This window comes from Vicia villosa, unplaced genomic scaffold (assembly GCF_029867415.1).
Source record: "Vicia villosa cultivar HV-30 ecotype Madison, WI unplaced genomic scaffold, Vvil1.0 ctg.002020F_1_1, whole genome shotgun sequence".
Taxonomy (NCBI): Eukaryota; Viridiplantae; Streptophyta; class Magnoliopsida; order Fabales; family Fabaceae; genus Vicia; species Vicia villosa.
The window spans coordinates 392,922-418,561 of NW_026705814.1; the positions used below are offsets into that span (position 1 = coordinate 392,922).

General features: G+C 37.2%; 1 protein-coding gene across 1 annotated transcript; it reads right to left on the reverse strand.

Annotated features, from left to right (window-relative positions):
- Positions 1-2,661: 2,661 nt before the first annotated feature.
- LOC131637536 (secreted RxLR effector protein 161-like) lies at positions 2,662-3,330 on the reverse strand. Its single transcript, XM_058908131.1, has one exon. The coding sequence runs from the start codon at positions 3,328-3,330 to the stop codon at positions 2,662-2,664; it is 669 nt and encodes a 222-aa protein (XP_058764114.1).
- Between the last annotated feature and the right edge of the window lie 22,310 nt (positions 3,331-25,640).

Consider the following 25,640-nt stretch of genomic DNA (forward strand, 5'->3'; position numbering starts at 1 on the left):
ACCCTTCAACAGATTTCTCTTCTTGTGCTATTAAAAGAAGACTTAGAAGAAGAATTAAAGGAGTTCTCTTCACTGGAGAATTGATTCCTTCTTGAAAAGTTGCTTTGATTAATACTTGTATTGCTCCTATATGAATATATCCTATTTTAGTTCTATATTAATCTTTATATATATTTTTCTTGAGTTCCATAAGTTTATGTATATTTAATAATTTTACGTAAGTATGTCCTTGGGCATCTTCTATGTTAGCTGGTGTTTAATTAAATAGTTTACCATAATATATAATATTATCCTTTTGGTTAAATCTCTTCATTACTCCTCAAGTTTTTTCTTTACCCTTCATACTTGCATTCTTAGTTAAATCTAAATCTTCCTTTTTATATTTTTTGAAATATGGTTGGATCTATTAAAATACTTCCTTCATAATTTCCTTCATATTCAATAATATTTAAATATTCTATATGATTTTCTATTTATTTTTCCATTTTTATTATGCTAGATACATAAACTCATTATAACACTTAATAAAAATTAAGTAAACAAAGTAATTGTAACTTATCATAATTTCTCCTAAGTCAAAATTTTAGTCCATCGCTGCTTCCATATCTATATGTGAGATAGTTAATTAATAGATATATGTATATGAAAGTAATTGAACAATTCTTGAATAAGTGGAAATATAATTTTATTAGTAGTAGTTTTGAGACAAGAAAGCACACAAAAGGTATCAAGCTAAATCCTAAAGGATTAACATATTGAAATCCCGGCGTTCAGATTACAGATGTCTTAAAGGATGTCGAGATAACATTTTCAAAACATACACAATGACAAGGTATAAAAATGCAGTGCAGAAACTTTAAAGAACACAAGTAATTGTTCACCCATTTCGGTATCAACAATACCTACTTTGGGGGATACCAAGCCAGGGATAAGTCCATTATGATAGTATCAATTCAAAGTGCTAAGTAAACAACCTCCAATTCACACGTAAACAACCTCCGGTTTTCTGATTTCTCACTTAATCACTACCCGTGCTATACTTATACCTAAGACTCACCTAGTTATGAGGCCCTTCCTCAATCCCCCTCAAAATGATTACAAATATTAGAAGACATACTTCTAAAACACATTCATTCAATGCTTAAAAGCTTATATGAACACAAAACTTACAACTCAATGAAAACACCAAACTCTTCTATCAATGTGATATTAGAGTGGCTCACAATAGACAAGAATGCACAAACCCTAACACAAATTACAATGTAAGTTCACACAAAAATATAAGTTTGATGCTTGCTATTAATATCAATCTTCTGGACTTGATTTGGGCTTCAAATCGCTGCAGGGCACTCCAGAAAATCTTCCACAATCTTCTCCATATAGATAGGGCTCCAAATATTAGATTCCTAAATGTTCTCCATATTTAGTAACTAATCAAATATCTTGAAAACAGAGACAATCTCTTACCCCTTGAATCAAGCACCACATAGGATTGCATACTATTCCAAAATATTCTGCACATGTACATCAACCAACTTCAACAGATCCAATTGTACCTTAATAGATGCGAAGTCAAATGAAACCTACATAGGACTTCTTTCTTGACATCTTCTTTAGTTGAAGTGAATAGAACATGTTGTTTAACATGTTCTCATAAGTTAGTTTTACCGAACATAATGCCAACCAAAATATAGAGAATTAACAATCCCCCTTTGGCTTATTTTGGTTAAAACAACTTAACAATCATGTGTCTGAAAATAAATCAAACACACAAACGATTCTCAGCCCTGTAGAGAATACACAACAACAGTTCTATAAGTGGAGATGTAGTAGAAGAAACAAACATGCAACACATGTTAGTTGTCCAGTGGAATCTGCACACGGTCGTCGAGAGATGCATTTTCCAAACCAGTATGATGTCAAAACACTGCGTCTAACATCTCTGCAAACATGCTAATCCATCTCTTCTTTAACCTGTAAAGGATCTATCCCTCAACAGCAGCAGCTAATCAACAACACACCAGAGAGAAAAATAAATTTCTCCCCCTCAATCAGTGGTTAGTGGTTAGTGTAAAAGCACACACAATATTACTCCCCCTTTTAAGCCATAATATGACAAAGAAATATTTGTAAGTAACCAACAAAGAAAAACCACACACAAACAATAACATATAGTTAAAATGCTAAACACATCCCGGGCCAACACCAGCAAGTTGCACTGAAATTCCAGGATCAAACAGACATCCTTGATGATAACAGGATATTTGAATCCTCACTGAAGCTTCTCTTGTCACGTTGGGAGAGAGACAATGATCTGGTCTTCCTTCTTTCCCTTCAGTGCTTGACTACAGCCCAGTCAATAATTGCTATAATTACTCACACACAGACGCCCAGTTTGCTTCATAATTGTTCAAACTGGACTACATCCAAAGCCTTCGTAAAAATATCAGCAAGCTGATTTTCTGTTTTTACATGCTCAAGAGTTATGACTTTGTCTTTAACAAGGTCTCTAATGAAATGATTTCTGATGTCAATTTGCTTAGTCCTACTGTGTTTAATAGGATTCTTGGAGATATTGATAGCACTCAAATTTGCACAGAACAATGTCATGACATCTTGTGTGACATTGTATTCGAAAAATATTTGCTTCATCAACACTAGTTAAGAGAAACTGCTACCCGCTGCTATATACTCAGCTTCAGATGTGGAAAGCCATACACAATTATGCTTCTTGCTGAACCATAACATGAAATTGTTTCCTAGAAAGTAACATCCACCAGAGGTACTCTTTCTCTCATCAACACTTCCATCCCAATCAGCATCACAATAACCCAATAACTTAGTGTTTGAGCTATGTGAGTACAATATCCCATAGTTGTACCTATCATTCACATACTTCAGAATCCTTTTGACTTGATTGAGATGAATCACTTTAGGTTCTTCTTGATACCTAGCACATACTCCAATAGCAAAAGTAATGTCTGGTCTGCTTGCAGTAAGGTAGAGGAGGCTACCAATCATACTTCTATGCAGACTTTGATCAATACCAACCCCTTTTTCATCCCTGGTTAGCTTGAAGTGTGTAGGAGCCGGAGTTAGTTTGTGGCTGACATTCTCCAATCCAAACTTCTTCACAATACTCTTAGCATATTTTTCTTGACAAATAAAAATAGAGTCTTCCATACGCTTGATTTGTAACCTAAGAAAGTAGGTTAGTTCACCAACAAAGCTCATCTCAAACTCAGATTGCATCTGCATGACAAAATTTTGGTCCATCTCGTCTGACATCCCGCCAAAGATAATGTCATCCACATATATCTGAGCTACCATGAGTTTTCTATCCTTTTCTTTGACAAAGAAGGTTTTATCAATTACACCCTTTTTATTTCCATGAAGAACTAAAAACTCAGTCAACCTTTCATACAAAGCTCTAGGAGCTTATTTCAAACCATACAAAGCTTTCTTTTGTTTGAACACACGATCTGGAAAGGTAGGATCACGAAATCCTTTAGGTTATTCCACATACACCTCTTCATTCACGTATCCACTTAGGAAGGCACTTTTAACATCCATTTGGAACAGCTTGAACTTCAAAATACATGCCACCCCATGTAGTAACCTTATAGACTCTAGGCGAGCTACAGAAGCAAAGGTTTCATCAAAGTCCACTCCTTCAATCTGAGTGTATCCTTGAGAAGCAAGTGTGGCATTGTTTCCGGTAACAACACCTTGTTCATCTGACTTGTTCTTGTACAGCCATTTTTCCCAAAGACATTAGTTGCTTCAGGTCTTGGTACTAGGTCCCAAACCTCATTACTTCTGAATTGCTCAAACTCCTCTTGCATAGCATTAATCCATAACTCATCAGTTAAAGCTTCCTTGACATTCTTTGGTTCAACTTTTGACACAAAGAAGGAGTTTGACACCAATTGTCTTGACCTGGTGGTCACCCCTTTATTTAGGTATCCTATGATTAGCTCCTTAGGATGATCTTTCTGAATCCTAATAAAGGATCCTTTATCAACTTTCCCAGTGTCTGCAGATTCTGCATTAGCACTTGATTCATCAATAGTAACATCCAGAGGTGGGAATGTTTCAACACTCTCAACATGAGCAGATGTTTTAGAATTATCCATAGGGAAGAATGTTCCAGCATCATCTGTGACACCATCTTCCTTTGGTGAGTCATCAACCACCATATTTATTGACTCTATTATCACCTTTGTTCTTGTGTTAAACACTCTATATGCTCTACTATTGATAGAGTACCCTAGAAATATTCCCTCGTCACTTTTAAGGTCCATTTTCCTCCTTTGATCCCGATCAGCCAGAATGTAGCATTTACTCCCAAACACATGGAAGTATTTCATAGTTGGCTTCCTCCCTTTCCACAATTCATAGAGAGTAACTGAGGTTCCATATCTGATATTCATTTTGTTGGTGATATAACATGAAATGTTCATGTCTTCGGCCCAGAAATAGTATGGGAGTTTCTTAGCATGAAGCATGACCCTTGCACATTCTTGGATAGTTCTATTTTTGTGTTTCACCACCCCATTTTGTTGAGAACTCATGACTAATCCCTTCAGTAGAACAAAATTCTTCAAATTTGTTGTTCTCAAACTCCTTTCCATGGTCACTTCTGATTCTGACCATATTGCATCTTTTCTCTCTTTGGACCCTTTGACGCAGTTCTTTAAAAACTTCAAAGACATCAGACTTCTCTCAGATAAAATTCACCCGGGTGAATCTTGAGAAGTCATCAACAACCACATAGGCATATTTCTTTCCTCCCAAACTTTTAACCTGCATAGGTCCCATTAAGTTCATGTGTAGGAGCTCAAGAACCTTTGATGTGGTAGTAAGATGTTGGGGCTTCTTATAGGACATCCTTGTCTGCTTCCCAATTTGGAATTCACCACAGATCCTTCCTTCCTCAATCTTTAATTTGGGATTACCTCTGACAGCTTCACTGGATATGACATTCTTCAGACTTTTCAAGCGGATATGTCAAAGATTTTGATGCCATAGCTTATTTTCATCCTTGTTTGACATCAAACAAATTGAAAAGCATTAAGCTTCTTGAGGACTCCATAGGTAGCAATTATCTTTGGATATGGTTTCCTTCATGATAACCCCTCCTTCCTCATTTGTTACAAGACATTCAGCCTTATTGAAGTTAACTTTGAGGCCTTGGTCACAAAGTTGAATAATGCTAATGAAGTTTGAAGCTAGCCCTTTAACAAGAAAAACATTGTCAAGACTTGGTTGTCATGCATGGCCCAACTTACTAACACCTTTTATCTCACCTTTTGATCCATCTCAAAAAGTGACATAACAGCTAGAATGAGGCTTGATATTTATTAAGAACTTTTGCACATTGGTCATGTGTTTAGAACACCCACTGTCAAAATACCAGTCTTTTTTAGTAGAGGATCTAAGAGAAGTGTGAGCTATGAGTGCATTCACAACCTTCTTAGGAGTCCACTTCTTCTTAGATTTACCACCAGTTCATTCCTTTCTGGGATGCATATCTGTCTTGGGGTATCCATGCAACCTGTAACAAATGGCTTTTATGTGCCCAAAGCTTCTAGAATAATAACATCTTTGATTCTTCTTTTCAAAGAGATTCTTTTGATGTTTCTGAGGATGTTGAGGCCTTTGATCTGACATCTTCTATTTTCCTCTAGCAGAAACAAACTTCACTTCTTCCACTTTAGTTTTGTCCTTTCCTTGATGAGTATAATCAATGTCTTTGCTATTACCTACATTCTTCCTAATTTGAAGAATCTTATCTAGCACATTGGAGCTACTGTTAAATATTCTAACAGATTGTCATATTGTTTAATTTCGAGTTAAGCAATTTAACCTCTCCTTTGAGTTCAGAGAGGATAGACAGTTGCTTCACCTTCTCATTCTGAAGTTGTGCAATAATCCTCTTCTGATCTTCAACATATTGATCATATTTAATATTTTTGAGACATAATTCCTTGTAAGCTTTGGAAAGTTCTTCAAAGGTAAGCTCTTCACAATCCGATTCTTCATCACACACCATAGATAAGGTAGTGACATGCTTGGTAGTTTTAGTGTCACTTTCATACTCATCTTCTGACCATGACATAGCCATCCCCTTTTTCTGCCTCTTGATATATGTAAGACATTCAGCTTTTATGTATCCATATCCTTCACACTCATGACACTGGACTTCTTCTCCTTGATAGAACTGCTCTTCATTTTTGAACAATATATCAACATCTTGATTTTTGCTGATGTCGAGAGACTTATTCTTGACATGTGGTCTCGGCTTCCAGTATATCTTTTTAAACACCTTATTGAATTGTCTACCGAGTAGCAAAAGATCTTCACCTTTGTCTTCTAAATTCTCAGCATTGGACACAAATGCTAAGCTCTTCTTCTTTTTAGACTATTTGCCAAGTCTCGTCTCAAAGGTTTGAAGTGATCCCATAAGATCATCAACTTTCACAGTTTGTCATCAAATATCTTCTCTCAAAGTGCACTAGAGGCATTGGCAATATCCACAACATTCTTGTGAAAGTCATGAATACTCCCATCTTCTTTCATTCTTAAGTTCTCAAACTTAGTGGTAAGAAGTTGAAGTCTTGACATCTTTACCTTAGAGTTTCCTTCATGTGTAGTCTTTAGGATTTCCCAAGCATCTTTAGCAACACTACAACCACTGATCAGTCTGAAGATGTTCTTGTCCACTCCATTGAATAGGGCATTTAAAGCTTTGGAATTTCCCATGGCTTCTGTATCATCTTTATCATCCCAGTCTACCTCCTACTTGACTGTAACATTGACGTCCTTATCTTTAACCTCAGGAGGACTCCAACCTTTGCACCAGGCCTTTTCATATATGGACTTAATGAAAGCTACCATGCAAGCTTTCCAATAGTCATAGTTGGTTCCATCAAGAATATGTGGTATATTCAATAACCCCCCTCCTTCCTTGTCCATTGTACCATAAAGTATTTTCCGGAAATCTCACCTAGAGTCAAATCAAGATGTCTGCTTTGATACCAATTGAAATTGTGGCGTTCATATCACAAATTTCTTAAAGGATGTTGAGACAACATTTTCCAAACACACACAATGACAAGGTATAAAAGTGTTGTGCAAAAAATTTAAAGAACACAAATAATTGTTCACCCAATTTGGTATCAACAATACCTACTCTAGGAGTGTAATACGGTTGGAGAACTAACTTTTAAAATATGTGCGGGTAGCAAGAGTCGCCACCGACTTTTATTTTATCCATTTGGAAAGGCAAAAAGAACAGGAAAGACCTTTTTGAAAGGGATTGAGTTCGAGGGTAGTTTATACAAAGGGAATGTGTTAGCACCCTTTGTGTCCATGTTTATCCATGGGCTCTTAATTGCTTAGCTTACTTGTTTGCTTGAATTGTTTGAAAGAAGTGTCGTGTGTGTTTAGTAAAGATTTTCTTGAATTAGGACATTAACTTGTAAATAAGTGTAGCCTGTTGGAAATTATTTTGAAAGAGGTTTAAAAAGCATTTGAAAGTTTGATTTGAATTTGTGAGCAAGCAGTTAAGAGCTACCTACCCTAAGTTTGTCTTTCTTGTTCTTTAAGTCTTTCGTTTGAAGGGACTATCCATACTATAAGGAGGGTAGGTAGTCCTTTCATTGGATGTGATCGGGTCATCGAGGGTCTTCGTTTGCCATAAGTCTATGCATACCATAAGAAAGGCAGGAAGTCTTTAGAAAAGGATGTGAATAGTCATTTGTAGGCAACCAGTAAGGATACCTTAGCATTCGAAGGGACGATCATCATTTACCGAGGCAACATCGAGGGATGAGATCATTTTGATCGTAGGCAACTCGAAGGGATTGTGATCTTTTATCGGAGGGACTATGATGATTTGAATTCGTAGGCAGCATATGCTAAGGTATCCCTACGCTCGAGGGACTTGACTATTTTGATCGAAAGGCAGCATAAGAGGGATTACCTTAAAGGTGTGTGGGTGCAACGATCATGTGAATTCAATTCAGATATTTATCTTGCATTAGGTGAACTAGATTCGATTAATTGTTGTCACTCCCTACTTTACTAAACACGTAGTTAGTATATTGACGGGAAAATAAAGTGCGGAAAGTAAATATCGTACGCTATTACATGGCTTTGGGGAGATGCGGAAAGTAAAGTGCGAGGAAATAAAAGCCTAATTAACTATTACATCAAAAACCTTGCAACCTACACATAGTTTCTAGAAATTAAATAATAGGATAAATGAGTAATTTAAATAAAAGACAGAATTTAAACATCATGCGACATTCAAGATTTTTGAGATGAGAAGAGAATCGCGGTGGAAGAAAAATCAGGGTTAAGGAAATTAGATGAACCTAAATTAATTTAATTATTAAACTAAATCCTAATTTTAAACTAAATTAAATGTTTAAGAAAAATTATGTACAAATCCTAATTATCTAATTAATTTAACCTAAAAATTAAACCTAATTATCTAATCAAATATAATTCGTTAATTAATTAAATTATTTAAATTAGTTAACCTAAATTAATCTAATAACTAAATTAATCTAATGATTAAATTAATATAATAACTTAATTAAAAAAATAAATTAAAATAAAGCTATTAGCTAATCCTAACTTAATTGATAAATGGTTGGTTTAATTGGAAAAGTGTTTAATTGAAAAAGGTTAAAAAAATAAAAATAAATTAAGAAAAAAAATAGAGAAAATAAGGAAAAGAGGGCGCTGGGACCTGGTGTTGCTGTTCCTTTGAGGACTCACAGTGGGGAGGTGTATCATGAACATGCGTGGGGATGCGGCGTGTGATCTGGGGGAATGTGACAAAAAAACTCTTGTTAAAATTAAGCGTCAAGGGTATGGTTCGAAACCAGACCCTTGCACTCACCAGCAAACGCTGTTTCCAAGTATGCTGCACAATTTATTTGTTAAATGAATACAAAATGTTAAACAAATAATAACACGCATGGAATTCAGCAAAGTCAACAAATATTTCAGAAGTGGGGTCCTTTCACGCTGACCAACGAATCATATTTGGAGAGAGAGAGAGAGAGACAATCTGTTGACGGGCCAATGAGAATCATGCGCGTGGGGTCAATGAGTCATCGTCCCTGTTCATCATCTTCATCCTCCGCACCTACGGATTTTCCCGGGGAATTACCTGCGAATTTTGCTGCGCTTTTTTTATCAATTCTGCAAAACGTTAGAAACTAAAAAAAAAGTGTTAGCCAAACCAGATAAATGCCCAGATCATATGAAATCAGGCTCCTGATCACGAATATGGGGTCGCTTTGGTCCGAAAGCCACTGCATCCATGAAAACGGCTACACACTTCACTTGTTCCCTAACAATGGTGGGGGGCGTTTAAGCCTGATAACTCCGTTCCAATGACACAGTCCCTCTCTAAACTTCATGAAGAACTCAAACACATCATCAAATCTCAGTAAAACATGATAATTAGGGAGATCCGAAAAGACAAGATCATGTGTAAATATGAGAAATTGGTATGCATGCTTTACATGTCATGGCACCTGTATATTACTTCAAACTTACCTTATGTCGTCCCAGGAAGAGGATTGGAAGGTTATTTGTCTTTGTGAGTGGCTGCAAACCCTAAAATGAAAACTTGCTTTTCTTGAGATTTTTTGAGGTTTTTGCTAGGGTTTTCTGACCTTCTTTTTCCATTCCTTTGCTTCTGAATATATAAAGTATATATAGGGAATGATTTTAGGGTTGAAATATTGGAAGAAAATCATGGGATTGATGACTTGGAAAGATGAAAATATCTTGTTGGAAATTTGATCCAAATCTTACTAATTTGGTCTAATCTAGTCTCCAATCCCTTTGCCACGAATTTTCAATCAAATATTATGAGTATATTCTTAATATTTGATCACAAAATAAGCTTAACACAAAATCTTTGATTTTTCATTATTTATTTTAATTAAAATTGAATTCATATTAATTAAATCCAAAAATAAATAAAATAAATAAAAGGAGAGCATGTGATTGGGCTTAGAGGTCGTGGATATGCTTAGGGTCATGATTCAAACCAGATTTAGGCCCATGAGTCCAAAACGACAAGATTCACTACTTTGCATTTCATGCATTCTCACAAAATTGCCCAACTTTAGCAATCCATAACCTTCTTAATATTTATCCTATGAATATGTTCTAGTAATTTTTGGAAATCTCGAGATGTCCTCTATAAGCCACTTTGGAACACATTTTGCATTTGAGGATTTTATCTTGAAGATATAGCTCCTGACAAAAAAACTGCTTTTCAGGAGCTTCTAGAAGGACCTGTAATGTTTTGGCTCATATCTCTCAAATGGTACATTTATTGACTTTGGGCCCAACATCAAAGTTGTAGAGAATTGAATTTCCTTTAGAATGAGCTTTGGTTGGGGAATTTTTGATGAAGTATGAGAGACTTATGGCTAGTCAAAGTTGAGTTGACTTTCTCCTAGAAACCCTAATTTAGCAACTTCAAGTTTTGATGAGTTTTGAGCTTTCCTTGACTAATCATGATCAATCTTTGATCAAATTATGAATTTTACTTCAAAATATTGATATTGACCAAAAATCAGGAATTTTGGTTGTATGTTGACCATAGTTGACTTTTAGGTCAAATCAGTCGACTATTGATCATTTGATCCATTGACTGAGCAATCTTGTGAATCAGAGCTTGAAAATTGAAGTGAGGATTCTTTGAGGCATATGAGAAGCCATGAAGTCCACTTGAGGTATCAAAACCTGATTTTACCTTGAGAGAAGAAAAACCCTAGTTGTGGGTTGATTGCCTAGGAGATAGGTAAATATGCTCAATTCTTGCACAGTCTTAAGCAGTTGAGAGTCATGTGAGCCAAAATATGATGGGAAAATTTTGGGTTTTGATAGCTTCCCCTGTTCAATCTTGTTAAACCTGAGGATGTAGATTGGCATGCATGCATGTCGGAGTCCGAAGGTGGAAGAGGATTGAACACTAGAATACCAAGAAATTTGCCCTTGATTATGCAAGGACTTTTCGGAGATGGGCTTAAAGATGCCATCTAGGAAAAGTATTGTCGGAGATGGGCTTAGAGATGCCATCCAGGTTTCGCCAAGATATTGTCAAAAATGGGCTTAAAGATGCCATCTGGTTTTGATAATATGAGAGTTAGAATGAGTCGTACGTTAGACTGTATCTGAGCTCGAAGTATTGAGAGATGATTGTTAGAGATGGGCTTAAAGATTCCATCTATTTTTTGGAGATAAGATAGGGATCAGAACAAGTCATACGCTAGATTGTATCTGAGGGAATGTCATATGGTGGTTAGGAATGGGCGTACATTAGGCTATATCAGAAGGGATGTACTTAGGATGAGTCGTACATTAGACTGGATCCGATGTATTGATGAGTGCCAGGATGAGCTTTCGTATTGATTGTATCTGCCTCTTTCTTTGAAGGATGATCGTGTCTTCACTGTTTGTGATGATAGAATTAGATCTTTGAATGTTGATCGTGTTAGCACTGAATTAGATCTTGGAAAGATGATCGTGTCTACACTGTTCGTGATCATAGAATTAGATCTTTGAATGTTGATTGTGTCAGCGCTGTTCGTAGTAACTGAATTAGATCTTGGAAAGATGATCGTGTCTACACCGTTCTTGATGATAGAATTAGATCTTTTAATGTTAATTGTGTCAGCACCGTTTGTAGTAACTGAATTAGATCTTGGAAAGATGATCGTGTCTACACTATTCATGATGATTGATCGGTCACGAATCTCATGATGTTTTTGTCACTTTTCTGATGATAATCCAGGTATTTCGCACTGCTCAATGTCATAGTTTAGTTTTTTTAAATTGGTTTAAGTATGTATGAGTGTGTTGGCAAGTTTTATCCTTTCATTTGTTTTCGAGTTTATTTTCCCATTTTATGCTTTGGTTTGGATGTTTAATGATGCCTCAGATCTAGGAGATTGTTCACTCTACCCATTGCAAGAAATGTCGGAAGTAAGGAGCAAGACAAAGAAGAAAGGAGAGAATCAGAGGTGCAACACGGGCGCCCGTGTTGAGTAACACGACCCGTGATGCCAGGCAGGCAATCAAGAAACAACAGTGAAGAAACAGTGGTGCAACACGGGTACCCCTGTTGCCTAACACGGCCCGTGTTGCTGCTACTAAGTGCGCAATTTGATTTAAAAGGATCGAGAGGACCAACAAGGGTACCCGTGTTGCCTAACACGGCCCGTGTTGGCTTGTTACGCTGATTTTCATGATTTTATGTTTTCTACTCAAAAAGTGATCCAGAAGGGTGTTTTGGTACTTTCCGACTTAAAAAGAAGGGTTTGCAATATATAGTGAAGGATCAAGAAGAGAAGAGGCATCTTTTACAGAAGGGAGAAATTAAATCTGAGTCAGAGCAACGTATGAGATTATTGAAGAACGGAGATCAATTATGAGCAAGAGCAATTGAAGATAAAAATCCTTAATTATCTGTAATGTTTAACTTTGGTACTTTCAAATTTCTTTCAAACAATATGAGTAGCTAAACCCCCAATGCTATGAGGGTGTCCCTGATTTGGTTTGTAATGACTTTGATACTTTAATTTGATCAATTTCATGTTTATGTTATTCAATTCAATTTTATACCGTTTTTAATGCCTTCTTTATCAGACCAATAAAGATTGTTATATGATTAACAATTTTCCGGATCGCAATTGTTAAGGTTTGTATTCAATTGAACCATAGTAGATATCACCTAGGACTAGGGATACCCTATGGTCACTAAGAACTCTTGATAGAAAAATCTTGGTTTTATCTGATTTCTCTAAGGACTTAGGATTTATAGATGAAAAACCAAAGGTTTTCCCAATAAGGATTTAGGGGCAAACACTCTAAAGATTTAGTAATTGAATATCATGAACTTGTTAAAGAGATCTCAAATAAGGATTTAGAGTTATTACAGAGCAAATCACACACCTTGCCTTGACATTTACTCATATTAGTGAAAAAGCTTAAATTTACATTCTGCTATTTTTATTCTACGTTTAGATATTATAACTAAATCAAAAAACCCCAGTTATCTTTTTGTTTAATTGATTAATTATAAAACTTATATTCCAACGCAGTCCTCGAGATCGATACTTGGTTTTTACCCTTTTATAACTACTTTGTAATAATTCAATTGAATTTTTGTTGCTCTGCAATCAAAATTTTATTTTCTGTTATTTGAACTGCTCGTACTAATATTCATCTAATCTTTGTATGCGAGGTAAGGCCTCAGCTGAACTTCTTTTTGACGCAGAACCAGAAAGATTATTCCGAGCGAGACGCCGAGAAGCTAAACATAAAGAAAACTGGAAGCAAAAGAAGAAACGCTGATAGTTTCGGATCCTGAAATAGAGGAGACTAATTCAATCCATTCTGAGCATTCACATTCTGAACCTGAAACTATGGCCGAAGGCCCACCTCCTGTGGAAAGGCTTTTAGGTGATTATGGGAGAGCAAATGCACCTCTTGGCCGGATGACAATTGTTAACCAACCGGTCAATGTTGCCCACTTTCAGTTACACCCGGCAACAATACGACAACTAGAAAAGAAACCATTCTCTAGAAGAATTAATGAAGATGCAAATAAACACTTACAAAGGTTTCTTACTATGACAACGTCACTAAAGATAGAGGGGCATTCTGAAGAAGCCAAGAAATTGGTGATGTTTCCATTTACATTGTCAGACGATGCTGAAGAGTGGTTTTTCTCTTTACCTGCTGGAAGTATCACAACTTGGCAACAAATGGAGACAACATTTCTGAATGAATATTTTCCAGCTTCTGTGTATATCTGCAAAAGATATGATATAGTCAATTTCAAACAGAAGGAAGGAGAATCACTAGGAGATGCATATAAAAGGTTCAAGTGGTTGTTGGTTGCATGTTCTACTCATAACATGGATGCAACCGAACAAATGCAGAATTTTGTGAATGGTCTTAAGCTTAAGACTAAACAACTAATTGACACAGCTGCTGGTGGTTCAACGAATTTTAAAACAGCCACTGAGATAAAGAAGATCATTGATGCTATTGCAGCAAACGAACACTTAGAGTTGTATGACCGCAGTGTAAATCAACTAGAAGGGCTAGTTGATTTGAAGTTGTCAAATCAAGTTGTTAAGATGGAAGATCAGATCGTAGTTGAAGTTGAGCGCAGATTAAAACAAATGGCTCTTGAGAAACAAACGGTGGCTCAAGTTCAGCCGACTCAACCGATTCAAGCAGTGAATTGTGAAATATGTGGAGGACCTCACTTTGTCGTGCATTGTGTGGTAACAGCTCAGCAGGTGGAAGAAATCAACTTTTTGAAACAGAACAACCCTTACTCCAATACTTACAATCCAGGGTGGAAGAATCATCCGAATTTCTCCTGGAAAGATCAACAAGGGAATGTTCCAAAACAAGGGGTTGTTCCTTATCAAAGTCTTCCACAACAACAACAGCAATATTGGCCACCACAACAACAACCGTATCAACAACCTTATCAGCAACCTCAACAACAATTCCAGCAACAAGGGCCAAGAAAAGCAGATTGGGAGATCGCCATTGAAAAAATGGCTGCTCAAAGCTCCCAATTTCAAGAAGAAACAAGAAGTAATTTTCGGAATACGGGAGCATCAATTAAAAATATTGAAATTCAGATGAGTCAAATAGCACAACAATTGGCAAGTCCTCAGCAACCTGGTGCTTTACCTAGTGCCATGGTTACGAATCCCAAAGACCATAATAATGTGAGCGCTATGGTAACTAGAAGTGGTAAAGCTAAAGAAGTTGTGGAGGAGAGTGCTGAAGAAGAAGAGCCATTGCTTGAAGTGGATGTAGAAATAAAAGAGAATGAGGTAGAAGCGGAAGACTTAGGTGTGTTGGAACCAACAACTAAAGGGAAGACTAGTGAACAAAAACCGGCAATTAAATTACCTTTTCCAACAAGAAATAAGAAGAAGGGGCAACATGAGAAAAATTTTGAAAAATTCCTGGAGATGTTTAAGAAACTTGAGTTAAACATTCCATTCCTGGAGGCATTAGAACAAATGCCTACATATGCCTAGTTCATGAAAGACATCATCTCCAAGAAAAGGACCACCGAACGTGACCCAATTATTCTAACTGAAACTTGTAGTGCTATTTTGCAGGGTATGAAGATTCCGGTGAAAAAGAAGGACCGAGGCTCTGTAACTATTCCTTGTACCATTGGGGATAGATCATTTAAAAAGGCTCTTATTGATTTAGGAGCAAGTGTGAGCCTTATGCCGCTGTCCATCTACAAGAGATTGGGAATTGGTAAAGTTCAAGATACAAGAATGACACTCCAATTTGCAGATCATTCCGTAAAAAGACCTTACGGGATAGTAGAAGATGTGCTCGTCAAAATTGACAAGTTTGTGTTTCCAGTGGATTTTGTAATTTTAGAGATGCCAAAGGATGAAGAAATTCCGATCATTTTGGGGAGACCATTCTTAGAGACCGGGAGATGTTTGATAGACATAGAAGAAGACACGATGACCTTGAAGGTGTACGATGAAGAGTTAAAAATTGATGTGCGAAACACCATGAAATACAAGGATGATGTTGCTACTAGTCAACATATTGAGGTGATTGATCAAATTGTTAACAATGAGAATGCTTTGAAGTCACAAAAATTACTTTTAGAAAGAGTGTTGAGTTTATCAATTTTTAACGAAGCTGAAGAGGTTAACGAAAAAGAGATAGAAGTGTTGAATATGATGGAAGCAAAACCGTTCTTTAAAAGTTCTCGACAAAATTGGTGGGAGGATTTAAGGCAACCGTTAGTAGAGGAAAATAAAGATGAACCAAAGAAGGGGGCTGAATTGAAACAACTACCGGAAAACCTCAAATATGTCTTCCTAGACACAGAAAGCAAATGTCCGGCTATCATAAGTTCACACCTTGAAGTTATCCAAGAGAACAGACTTGTTGAGGTTCTAAAAAAGCACAAAGGGGCCATGGGATGGTCGATTGACGATTTGAAAGGTATTAGTCCTACGGTTCGCATGCACAAAATTCTCATGGAGGATGATCACAAACCTGTAGTCCAACCTCAACGGAAGTTGAATCCAGCAATGAAGGAAGTTGTCAGAAAAGAAGTGGTGAAACTATTAGATGCTGGGATGATCTACCCTATATCTGATAGTGCTTGGGTGAGTCCTGTTCATGTAGTTCCAAAAAAGGGAGGAACTACAGTGATAAAAAATGAGAAAAATGAGTTAATCCCTACAAGGACAGTAACAGGGTAGAGAGTTTGCATTGATTACAGAAGGCTAAATCTGGCGACAAGAAAGGATCACTTCCCGTTACCTTTCATAGACCAAATGCTGGAAAGGTTAGCGGGTCATGACTACTATTGCTTCCTCGATGGGTATTCGGGGTATAATCAGATAGCGGTCGCACCAGAAGATCAAGAAAAGACGGCCTTCACTTGCCCGTTTGGTATTTTTGCCTATAGAAGGATTCCATTCGGGTTATGTAATGCTCCAGCTACTTTTCAAAGATGCATGCAAGCCATCTTTGATGATATGCTTGAAAAGCATATGGAAGTATTCATGGACGACTTCTCTGTTTTTGGTAAGTCTTTTGATAATTGTTTAACTAATCTTGCTCTTGTGTTAGAAAGATGTCAACAGACCAACTTGATCCTCAACTGGGAGAAGTGTCACTTCATGGTGCGTGAAGGTATAGTCTTGGGACACAAAATTTCCCAAAAAGGAATAGAAGTTGACCAAGCAAAGATCGAAGTCATATCAAAGCTACCTCCACCAATGAATGAGAAAGGTATTAGAAGTTTTCTAGGGCATGCGGGTTTCTACCGCAGGTTCATAAAAGACTTTTCTAAGATAGCCAAACCCTTAACTACTCTTTTGGTTAAGGACAAAGTTTTTACTTTTGACAATGAGTGTGCCGTAGCATTTGAAACAATTAAGAAAAAACTAGTGTCGACACCAATTGTTGTGGCCTCGGATTGGTCTCTTCCTTTCGAGATCATGTGTGATGCAAGTGACATTGCAGTAGGGGCGGTTCTAGGACAGCGTAGAAACAAATTGTCACATGTTATTTACTATGCTAGTCATGTTTTGAACTCTGCACAGATGAACTACGCAACCACTGAAAAAGAGTTGCTAGCTGTTGTTTATGCCTTTGATAAATTCAGGCAATATTTGTTGGGGTCCAAAGTCATTGTTTACACTGACCATGCTGCTTTGAAGTATCTTTTTGCTAAACAGGACTCTAAGCCAAGGCTTCTGCGATGGATCTTACTCATTCAGGAGTTTGATGTGGAGATTCGTGACAAGAAAGGGTGTGAAAACACAGTAGCAGACCACCTTTCTCGAATGTCACCCATCGAGGAAACAGAAGAAAAGCGCCCAATAAAGGATGAATTCGCAGATGAACATATCCTTGCTGTTATTGGTGTACCTTGGTTTGCCGATTATGCAAACTATCTGGTAGGTGGGGTAATCCCAGAGGATTTTGATTCTAACCTCAAGAAAAAGTTTTTACATGATTGCAGGTTCTACTTATGGGATGACCCATTCCTATACAAGAAAGGAATAGATGGTTTAGTCAGAAGATGCGTACCAGAGGAGGAACAAAGGGATGTGCTAAATGCATGCCATGACTCAGACTATGGGGGACACTTTAGTGGTGATAGAACTGCTGCAAAAGTCTTACAATCTGGGCTATACTGGCCGACCTTATTCAAGGATGCTCATCATGTCGTTCGAGAATGCGACAAATGTCAAAGAACAGGTAACATCTCAAAGAGAAATCAGATGCCCCAGAATGCTATGTTGGAAGTAGAACTGTTCGACTTATGGGGGATTGATTTTATGGGACCTTTTCCACAATCCTTCGGGAAGAATTATATCTTGGTGGCAGTCGACTACGTATCAAAGTGGGTAGAAGTTGTGGCCTTGCCCACCAACGATGCGAAAGTGGTAGTGAATTTCCTCAAGCATAACATTTTCTCTAGGTTTGGAGTACCCCGAGCACTAATCAGTGATGAAGGTACTCATTTCTTAAATAAACTAATGGAAAATTTGTTGAGAAAATACAATGTGAAACACAAGATCGCCACCCATATCACCCTCAAACAAGTGGGCAAGTCGAGGTTTCTAACAGGCAAATAAAACAAATTCTGGAAAAAACTGTTAGTGCTTCTCGGAAAGATTGGTCGGTCAAGTTAGACGATGCTCTATGGGCGTACAGAACAACATACAAGACACCAATAGGTATGTCTCCGTATCAATTGGTGTATGGGAAGGCATGTCACCTACCGCTCGAACTCGAGCACAAAGCCTTTTGGGCCACCAAATTCCTAAACTGTGATTTTCTGAAAGCCGGTGAAGCTCGAACGACTCAACTTCATGAGTTGGAAGAGTTTCGAAATCAAGCATACGAGAATGCCAAAATCTATCAGGAATAAACCAAAAAATGGCATGATTAGAGGATTCAGAAAAAGGAACTATGGGAAGGTCAGTTGGTGTTGCTGTTTAATTCCAGGTTGAAACTGTTCCCTGGAAAGTTAAAGTCACGATGGTCAGGACCATTCGTGGTTCACAAAGTCTTCCCCCATGGAGCAATAGAATTAAAAAATCAAACCAACGGGGACACATTTAAAGTGAATGGACAGAGGGTGAAGCCTTACTATCAAGGACAAGAGTGTGGACTGATTGATAATGTTCGTCTTACATGATAAGATGAACGACCGTCGAGCCATGCGACGTTAAACGAAGCGCTTCGTGGGAGGCAACCCACCGTTTTTTCCTAATTCATTCCCTTTGTTTTCTTTTGTTGTGTAGTTTCCATTTTTCAGGTAAAGCTAGTTCCACTGATGGATACAAGGTGAGGAAAGATAAGGAAAAGGCGGAAAAGCAAATATTTGTGAAGGGGAACCAGGGGTGCAACACGGGTGGCCGTGTTGCCCGAGCGAGAAATTTGAAAAAAAAAGGGGTGAAGAAACTGTGGAGCAACACGGGTGGCCGTGTTGCATAACACGGTCCGTGTTGCGTCCACTGGGAGCAATTGAGTATTCCACATTTGAGCAGTGGGGCAACACGGGTGGCCGTGTTAGGTAACACGGACTGTGTTGCCTGTACGAGAAAAAAATTTCAAATTTTTTTAAATGGGCCCATGGACCCCACCCATCCCACCTCACTCCTATCCAATCAAATTCGTTTCTCTCTCCATATCTCCATACTTTCTTTTTTTATTTCTCATAAACCTTCTTCTTCCACCTCCATCTCTCTCAAAAACCTAAAACTCCATTAAAACCCTTCCACAAAGCTTCCAACTTCTCCCTCCACACTACTCAAAACGCATCACACCCTTCACAAAAAGTGTTCTACTCCTCACCCTCTCCAACTCTACGGTAACTTTTTCTCCTAATTCACAAATTTTTTTGTTTTTGATTTTCTTCTTGTAGGTACAAATCATGCGACCAAAAAAGAGAACCAACACGGGTAAGCAAGTTGCTGAGACTGCGGGCACTCGCAAACGCCCGGTCCGCCAATCCAATCCTCATGACATTCTTTTTGAGGACCCTAAGCATCACCAAAGATATATGGCTCATGTCAAACGGAAGCTCATTCCAACAAGGTATATCTGGGAAAACACTATGAATACCCTAGGCATAAAAACCGAAATTGATAGGCTATTTCATTCTGTGGGTATGTTGGAATTTATGTATATGGACGCACCATCTTATGAACGCCTCACTCTTGAGTTTTTAAGCACCATAGAGTTTAAGTTAGAAAGAAAGTCGAATGGGTCTATTAAGTACTTCTTTGGTACTCTTAAGTTCCGTATGTTTAACAAAGCCCATGAGCTAACCGTAGAGGAGTTAGGAGGTGTACTCGGTTTTCCCATCTATGGACCTGGGGCCGTTCCAGATGAATTCCTGGGACAACAATTTTGGGGAGATATCACAGGTTTGGAAGCTTATGTCGCCGCAAGCGCTAAGTCATCATGGATTCAGAATCCATTTATTCGGTATGCCCAGAAAGGGCTTGCGTATACTGTGATTGGCAGGGGTGATAGCCATGGCGTTGCGACCATGAGGGAACTCTTTTTCCTCTATGCAATGTTGCATCATGATGTGCTTAATGCTGCCGCATTTGTGGCTGATTTTTTGGGCAAAGTGGGTCGTGCTTCGTTTGGTGGAATTTCTGTAGGTGGTCTTATCACCCAAATTGCGGTTCATTTTGGGTATAAAGAATTATTGGACACTGACACTCCTATTGCAGGTAAAACTAAGATTGATATGGAATCACTCATCCATCAATACATGATTACTATTTCTGATGGTGGCTATTGGTTGACAAGTAGAAGTCGATTCTTGTTTGAATTACCTAACCCGGCAAAAGCCAGCACTTCTAATCGTGCTAACTGGCTCTACACTACTGTCGCTCCTGAAGGAGACGACCAAGATGCTGATTTTGATGCAGGTGATCAAGGAGACGGAGAAGACCCGACTCAGCATCAGTTCCCAGAGGCGCCCTCTCATTTTAACACCTATGGTTCATGATCCTCTTCTATGGCTCAGAATCAATGGGAATGGGTCCAATTTGAAATTGGGCATCTGCGAACTGAGCAAACCCGGCAAGGCGAGGAGCAGACCCGTCAAGGAATTATGATCACTGATATGCACGAGATGATACAACGTCTGATGTTGCAGTTTCCACCCCCTCCTCAGTAGGTCCGGTATGTACCTCTCACGCTTGTACAAAAACATTGCGGACAATGTTTAGTTCAGGTGTGGGGGGGAGTTCTATTTGTCGCTTTTAGTATTTTCTTTCTATTTTGATTTCGTATTTCTTTTAAATTTGTCAGTACTTTATGATAGTTTGTGTGTTAGCTATGACATGTCAGTGCAGGATGCTGAAATTGTTAGCAGGACAAGTGATGAGAATCTGAGATAGTGAACCAAATTGCACGTCGCAGTGATGAAAGGAACCCCCAAAGAGTTGGTACTGTTGAACTTAATGATCAGACGCACTTTCAAGCTTTGGACCAGACGATAGACTTGTAGACCCGATGAGGCGATAAAGTTGTACCATACAAGAAGTGTTTTTGGACCCTGTGAGCTTGACCAGACACGGTGAGGATTATAAAAAGCCAAATACAAAATCATCATGAGAGTTTGTCAGGTATGTCATCGTCACTTTTGGTTTGTTTAAGTATTTGTTGGAATTTCTAATGCACATGTTTACACACTGAGGCACTTGTTTGTTTTACACCTGAGTCTTTCAAGCTAACCTTTTCACGTTATCCCTTGTTAACCCCGTTTGAGCCATACAACCATTTTTTGTTTGATTACATGCATGAGTTCACAAATAAACCAAACACTTCCTTACCCTGCTTAGATAAGAGTAGTTACTTTTTGATCTGTGGAACAATTTAAGTTTGGGGTCGGTACACCGAAAACAAAAGAGTAGGTAAGTGCAGAAAAAAAAAAGAAGAAAAAAGAAAAAAAAAGAGAAAAAGAAATGATAAGTACAAAAAGCACTTACCTATAAGAGAATTTGATCTGAAAACAAAGATGTGAAAGAAAAGAGATGCTCAAAGAAATACATGAGCAGTCATTCAAGGATCTTAAGAAACTGAGTTCGACACTTGTGATTGTGAACAGTAAAATAACACAGTGAGTGAAGTAATGACTCTGATTCTAAGCCAAAAGCCACTAGTTCTCCCGTTTGTTTGTTCATCCCACCTTTTCCCTTAGCCCCGTTACAACCTTGAAAGACCTCAAAAAGTATGTGTCGTGTGCGTATGAGATGAAAAATGTTATACAAACCTATGAGCTGACTTTGCATGCTTTAATCATTGAGTGCAAACACTTTAACCCGAGAGTTTTGGTGAGAGTGTGAATAAGCTTGCAGGTAAAGAGACACCTCAATGTGGAAGTATAGCTGAATCGCTAAAGTCGGGGAAGAAGGAAATCATTGGAAGGCCAAGATGAAGGAAGTTGCGAAAGATCTCAGCAGTACCGTGGTAAGATATTTGTGAATAGTTTGGGGGATCCTTGGTTGTTTCTCGAGCATCGCTTGAGGACAAGCAATGAAATAAGTTTGGGGTTGTGATCGGTCACGAATCTCATGATGTTTTTGTCACTTTCCTGATGATAATCCAGGTATTTCGCACTGCTCAATGTCATAGTTTAGTTTTTTTAAATTGGTTTAAGTATGTATGAGTGTGTTGGCAAGTTTTATCCTTTCATTTGTTTTCGAGTTTATTATCCCATTTTATGCTTTGGTTTAGTTGTTTAATGATGCCTCAGATCAAGGAGATTGTTCACTCTACCCATTGCAAGAAATGTCGGAAGTAAGGAGCAAGACAAAGAAGAAAGGAGAGAATCAGAGGTGCAACACGGGCGCCCGTGTTGAGTAACACTGTGGACCTCCGTTTTTTTTTCGGGCCATACCTCTGAGCGGGAGAGATACGTGAACTGACTCTTTTTTATCGCTTATGCTTTCGCATTTTTGAAAATTCACAGAGTCGCCACCGACCTTTTATTTTATCCAATTAAGGAAAGGTTTATAAAAGAAACAGAAAAAAGACCTTTAAGAAATTCTGGGTAAGGGGGTAGGTTATACAAAGGGAATGTGTTAGCACCCTTTGATCCATGGTTATCCATGGGCTCTTAAGTTTGCTTAGCTCACTTGTTTTTCGATTACTTTTCAATTGCTTTAGAATGCTCATATGTGGTTTCAAATACCTTTGTAAATTGAATTTGTAATGATCCTTGTGCGGATGTATACAAAATGTTTGTTTATCTTTCGAAAGATGTTTTGAAAAGAACGTTAACTTTGTAATGATCCGTGTTTGGATGTATACAAAATATTGTCTTTTTGGAAAGTTTTGTTTTGAAAAACAACAGTGTATGAGAATTTTGTTTGTTTTGATTTGAGCAAGCAAACTAGGAGGTCTACCCTGAGTTGTAAGGTCTTTATCCTATTTCCTTTAAAAATCTATCCTTTCACCGGATACAAACAAAAGGTTCGATTTTGTACTCGAAACAGCAGAATTTTGACTTTGATTTTGAAAAGAATGAGAAGGGATTACCTTAAAAGGTGCAAGTGTGATTGTGATTGGATTCAAATATTTTATCTTTGAAGTTAGTGATCTAACGGTTCAATTTTATCTTTGACATACACGCAGTTTATATTTGCTGGAAATTAAAATGCGGAAATGTAAAGTGCGGAAAATAAATCTACGCTATTACATCGATTGTGCAGGAAATGTAAACTAGCCTATTTACATGAATTTGACATCCTATACATTTATCTAGGAATTTTAAATAGCAAGAAAATAAATAGAGATGTTTTTGGATTTTTTTTATGATTGATTTTAATTATAATTAATGCATGATTAATTAAATTAAAATGAAGAGAAAAAAAAAGATGAAAATAGATTTAAACCTAGAAATTAAGTTTAAAATATGTACAAAATATTTGTCAATTAATTTTAAAGCAAAACTATTTTTTTTTGGAATTTTTGAAATTGATTTGAAATTGAATTGAAATTAATTAAGCTAATTAATACATAATTATACAAATAATTAAAACTTAAAGAGAAAATTATTCAAAATATGTACAAAATTAGTTTATAGTATATAAACAATATTTAATATAAAGAACAATTTTTTTTATGATTTTTTGATTGGTTAAGATAATTAAAAAGCCAATATATAAATATATACTAATTAATTATGCAAAATATTGAAATTATAAAGAAAAATAAAATATTTTTATTTCAGAAAATAAAATATTATTTTAGAAGCTTAAAAATATTTTTTGTGTATTTTTTGGATTTTTAAAACTATTTTTAATTAATTTTGCAAAGAAATTAAAATAAAATAGAAAATAAAAGGATACTGATCAGGTGTGGAAATTCCATAAAGTCCATGGTATGGGTTGCTTGTCTGATGCGTTGGATGAAAATTTGAGATGATCCAAGGGCTCAGATTGGAGGGAACATGGTAGGCGTGGATGAGAGTGATCACGTGGGATCACAAAGACTTTCAATAAGTCAGTTGGGCCCCACCATGCACGCGTGGATGGGAGGACTGGTTGACTGGCGAATGAGAGGTGCCAGAAGTGCCACGCGTGCTGGTCAAGATTTCCAACATACTATTCATCTTCTTCAACCTTTTACCTATGGATTTAGCTGCGGATTTAGCTGCAACATTACCTGCGGATTTTCTTTGCTTTTTCCATACTTTTAGAAACCTACAAAAACGTTAGTTTCAAACAACAAAAGCAACCCAGATCCCCTAATTAGGATGCTCTGAGTTCATTGGTGGTGTTAGTTTTGATTAAAACCCACTCTATCTATGAAAACGAAAGCTTTGCATCTTTAGAGTTCAAAAGTGGCATACGATGCTCTAGGGTGTATGGCTAACATGTGATACGTAGGATCATCTCTATATCATGTTAGGAACCCATAGAAATGATTAGTTTGTATTATAGTTAAGCGCGCATACGAAAACGAAAGCTATGAGTGTATGTTCATGTAAAACTTTATACACTTATTACGACTCTCATGGGACCAAACAAAGAACTTATTCTTACTCTATGTTGCTTTAAGAGATGATTGGAAGTGATTGTTTGTATTGATATTGATTGGAATATGGAATTTGAAAATTACAAAGTTTATGGAATTTTGAGAGAATTTATGAAGTTTCTTGCTATGCTTTGGCAATATTTTCGTGCTCTCTTTTTTTGCCCCCTTGTTGCTGAAATATTCTAGCCTATTTATAAGCCTTAAAGTGCTTAGGAACTAAGCTAATAAGCCTTGATTGTCTTTGTTGGAATCTTGACTTTCAAACTTAAAATCTAAGCAACCATTGCTTGAATCTTCCACACTCTTGCTCTAGGCTTCCTTTGCTGCCTTCCTTGCTGAATAATTAAGTCCCATGTGGAGACTTTAGCTTAGAAAATAAGCTATGCTTTATCCTTCTTTTTTTTCTTTTTTAATTTAATCTTAAATGATAAAATAAAATCAAAAAATGGAGAAAAATGTTATGGGCTTGGTCTTGGTCGTGGGAGGCCCATAATAACATGGCAAACATGTTTGAACCATGAAAACTTGGCCCCATTTGGAAAAAATGCATTTTTGAGCAATGTTGGTTTCATGCATTTTCCCAAAATTTAGCCAACTTCAACAAGGTGTAAATCCCTCAATTTTTGTCATATGAAGGAGTTCTTGCACTTTTTGGAAACCTCAAAGAGTCCCCTAACCAATGTATTTGGTCTCATGTCAAAATGATTTTTGATGCTCCTTGGGTGTCTTTTTGAAAAAAGTGTCTTTTTGTTGACTTTGAAAATGACCTGTAATGTCTTTGGTCATATTTTTCAAATGGTGAATGCAGTGACCATGGGATCAATTGCATTTGAAAGATAATTGAATTTCCTTCAAAATGAGCTTTGGTTTGAATTTTTTGGATGAAGGATGAGAGAGTTATGACCAGTCAAAGTTGAGTTGACTTTTCAGGCAAAAACCCTAATTTTGAATCTTAGGGTTTTGTTGATTTTTGATCTTTCCTTGATGAATTATGATCA

Bases quoted from the DNA above. Each gene is read 5' to 3' on its own strand.
- LOC131637536 (XM_058908131.1), bottom strand. From the start codon at position 3,330: ATGGTAGCTCAGATATATGTGGATGACATTATCTTTGGCGGGATGTCA.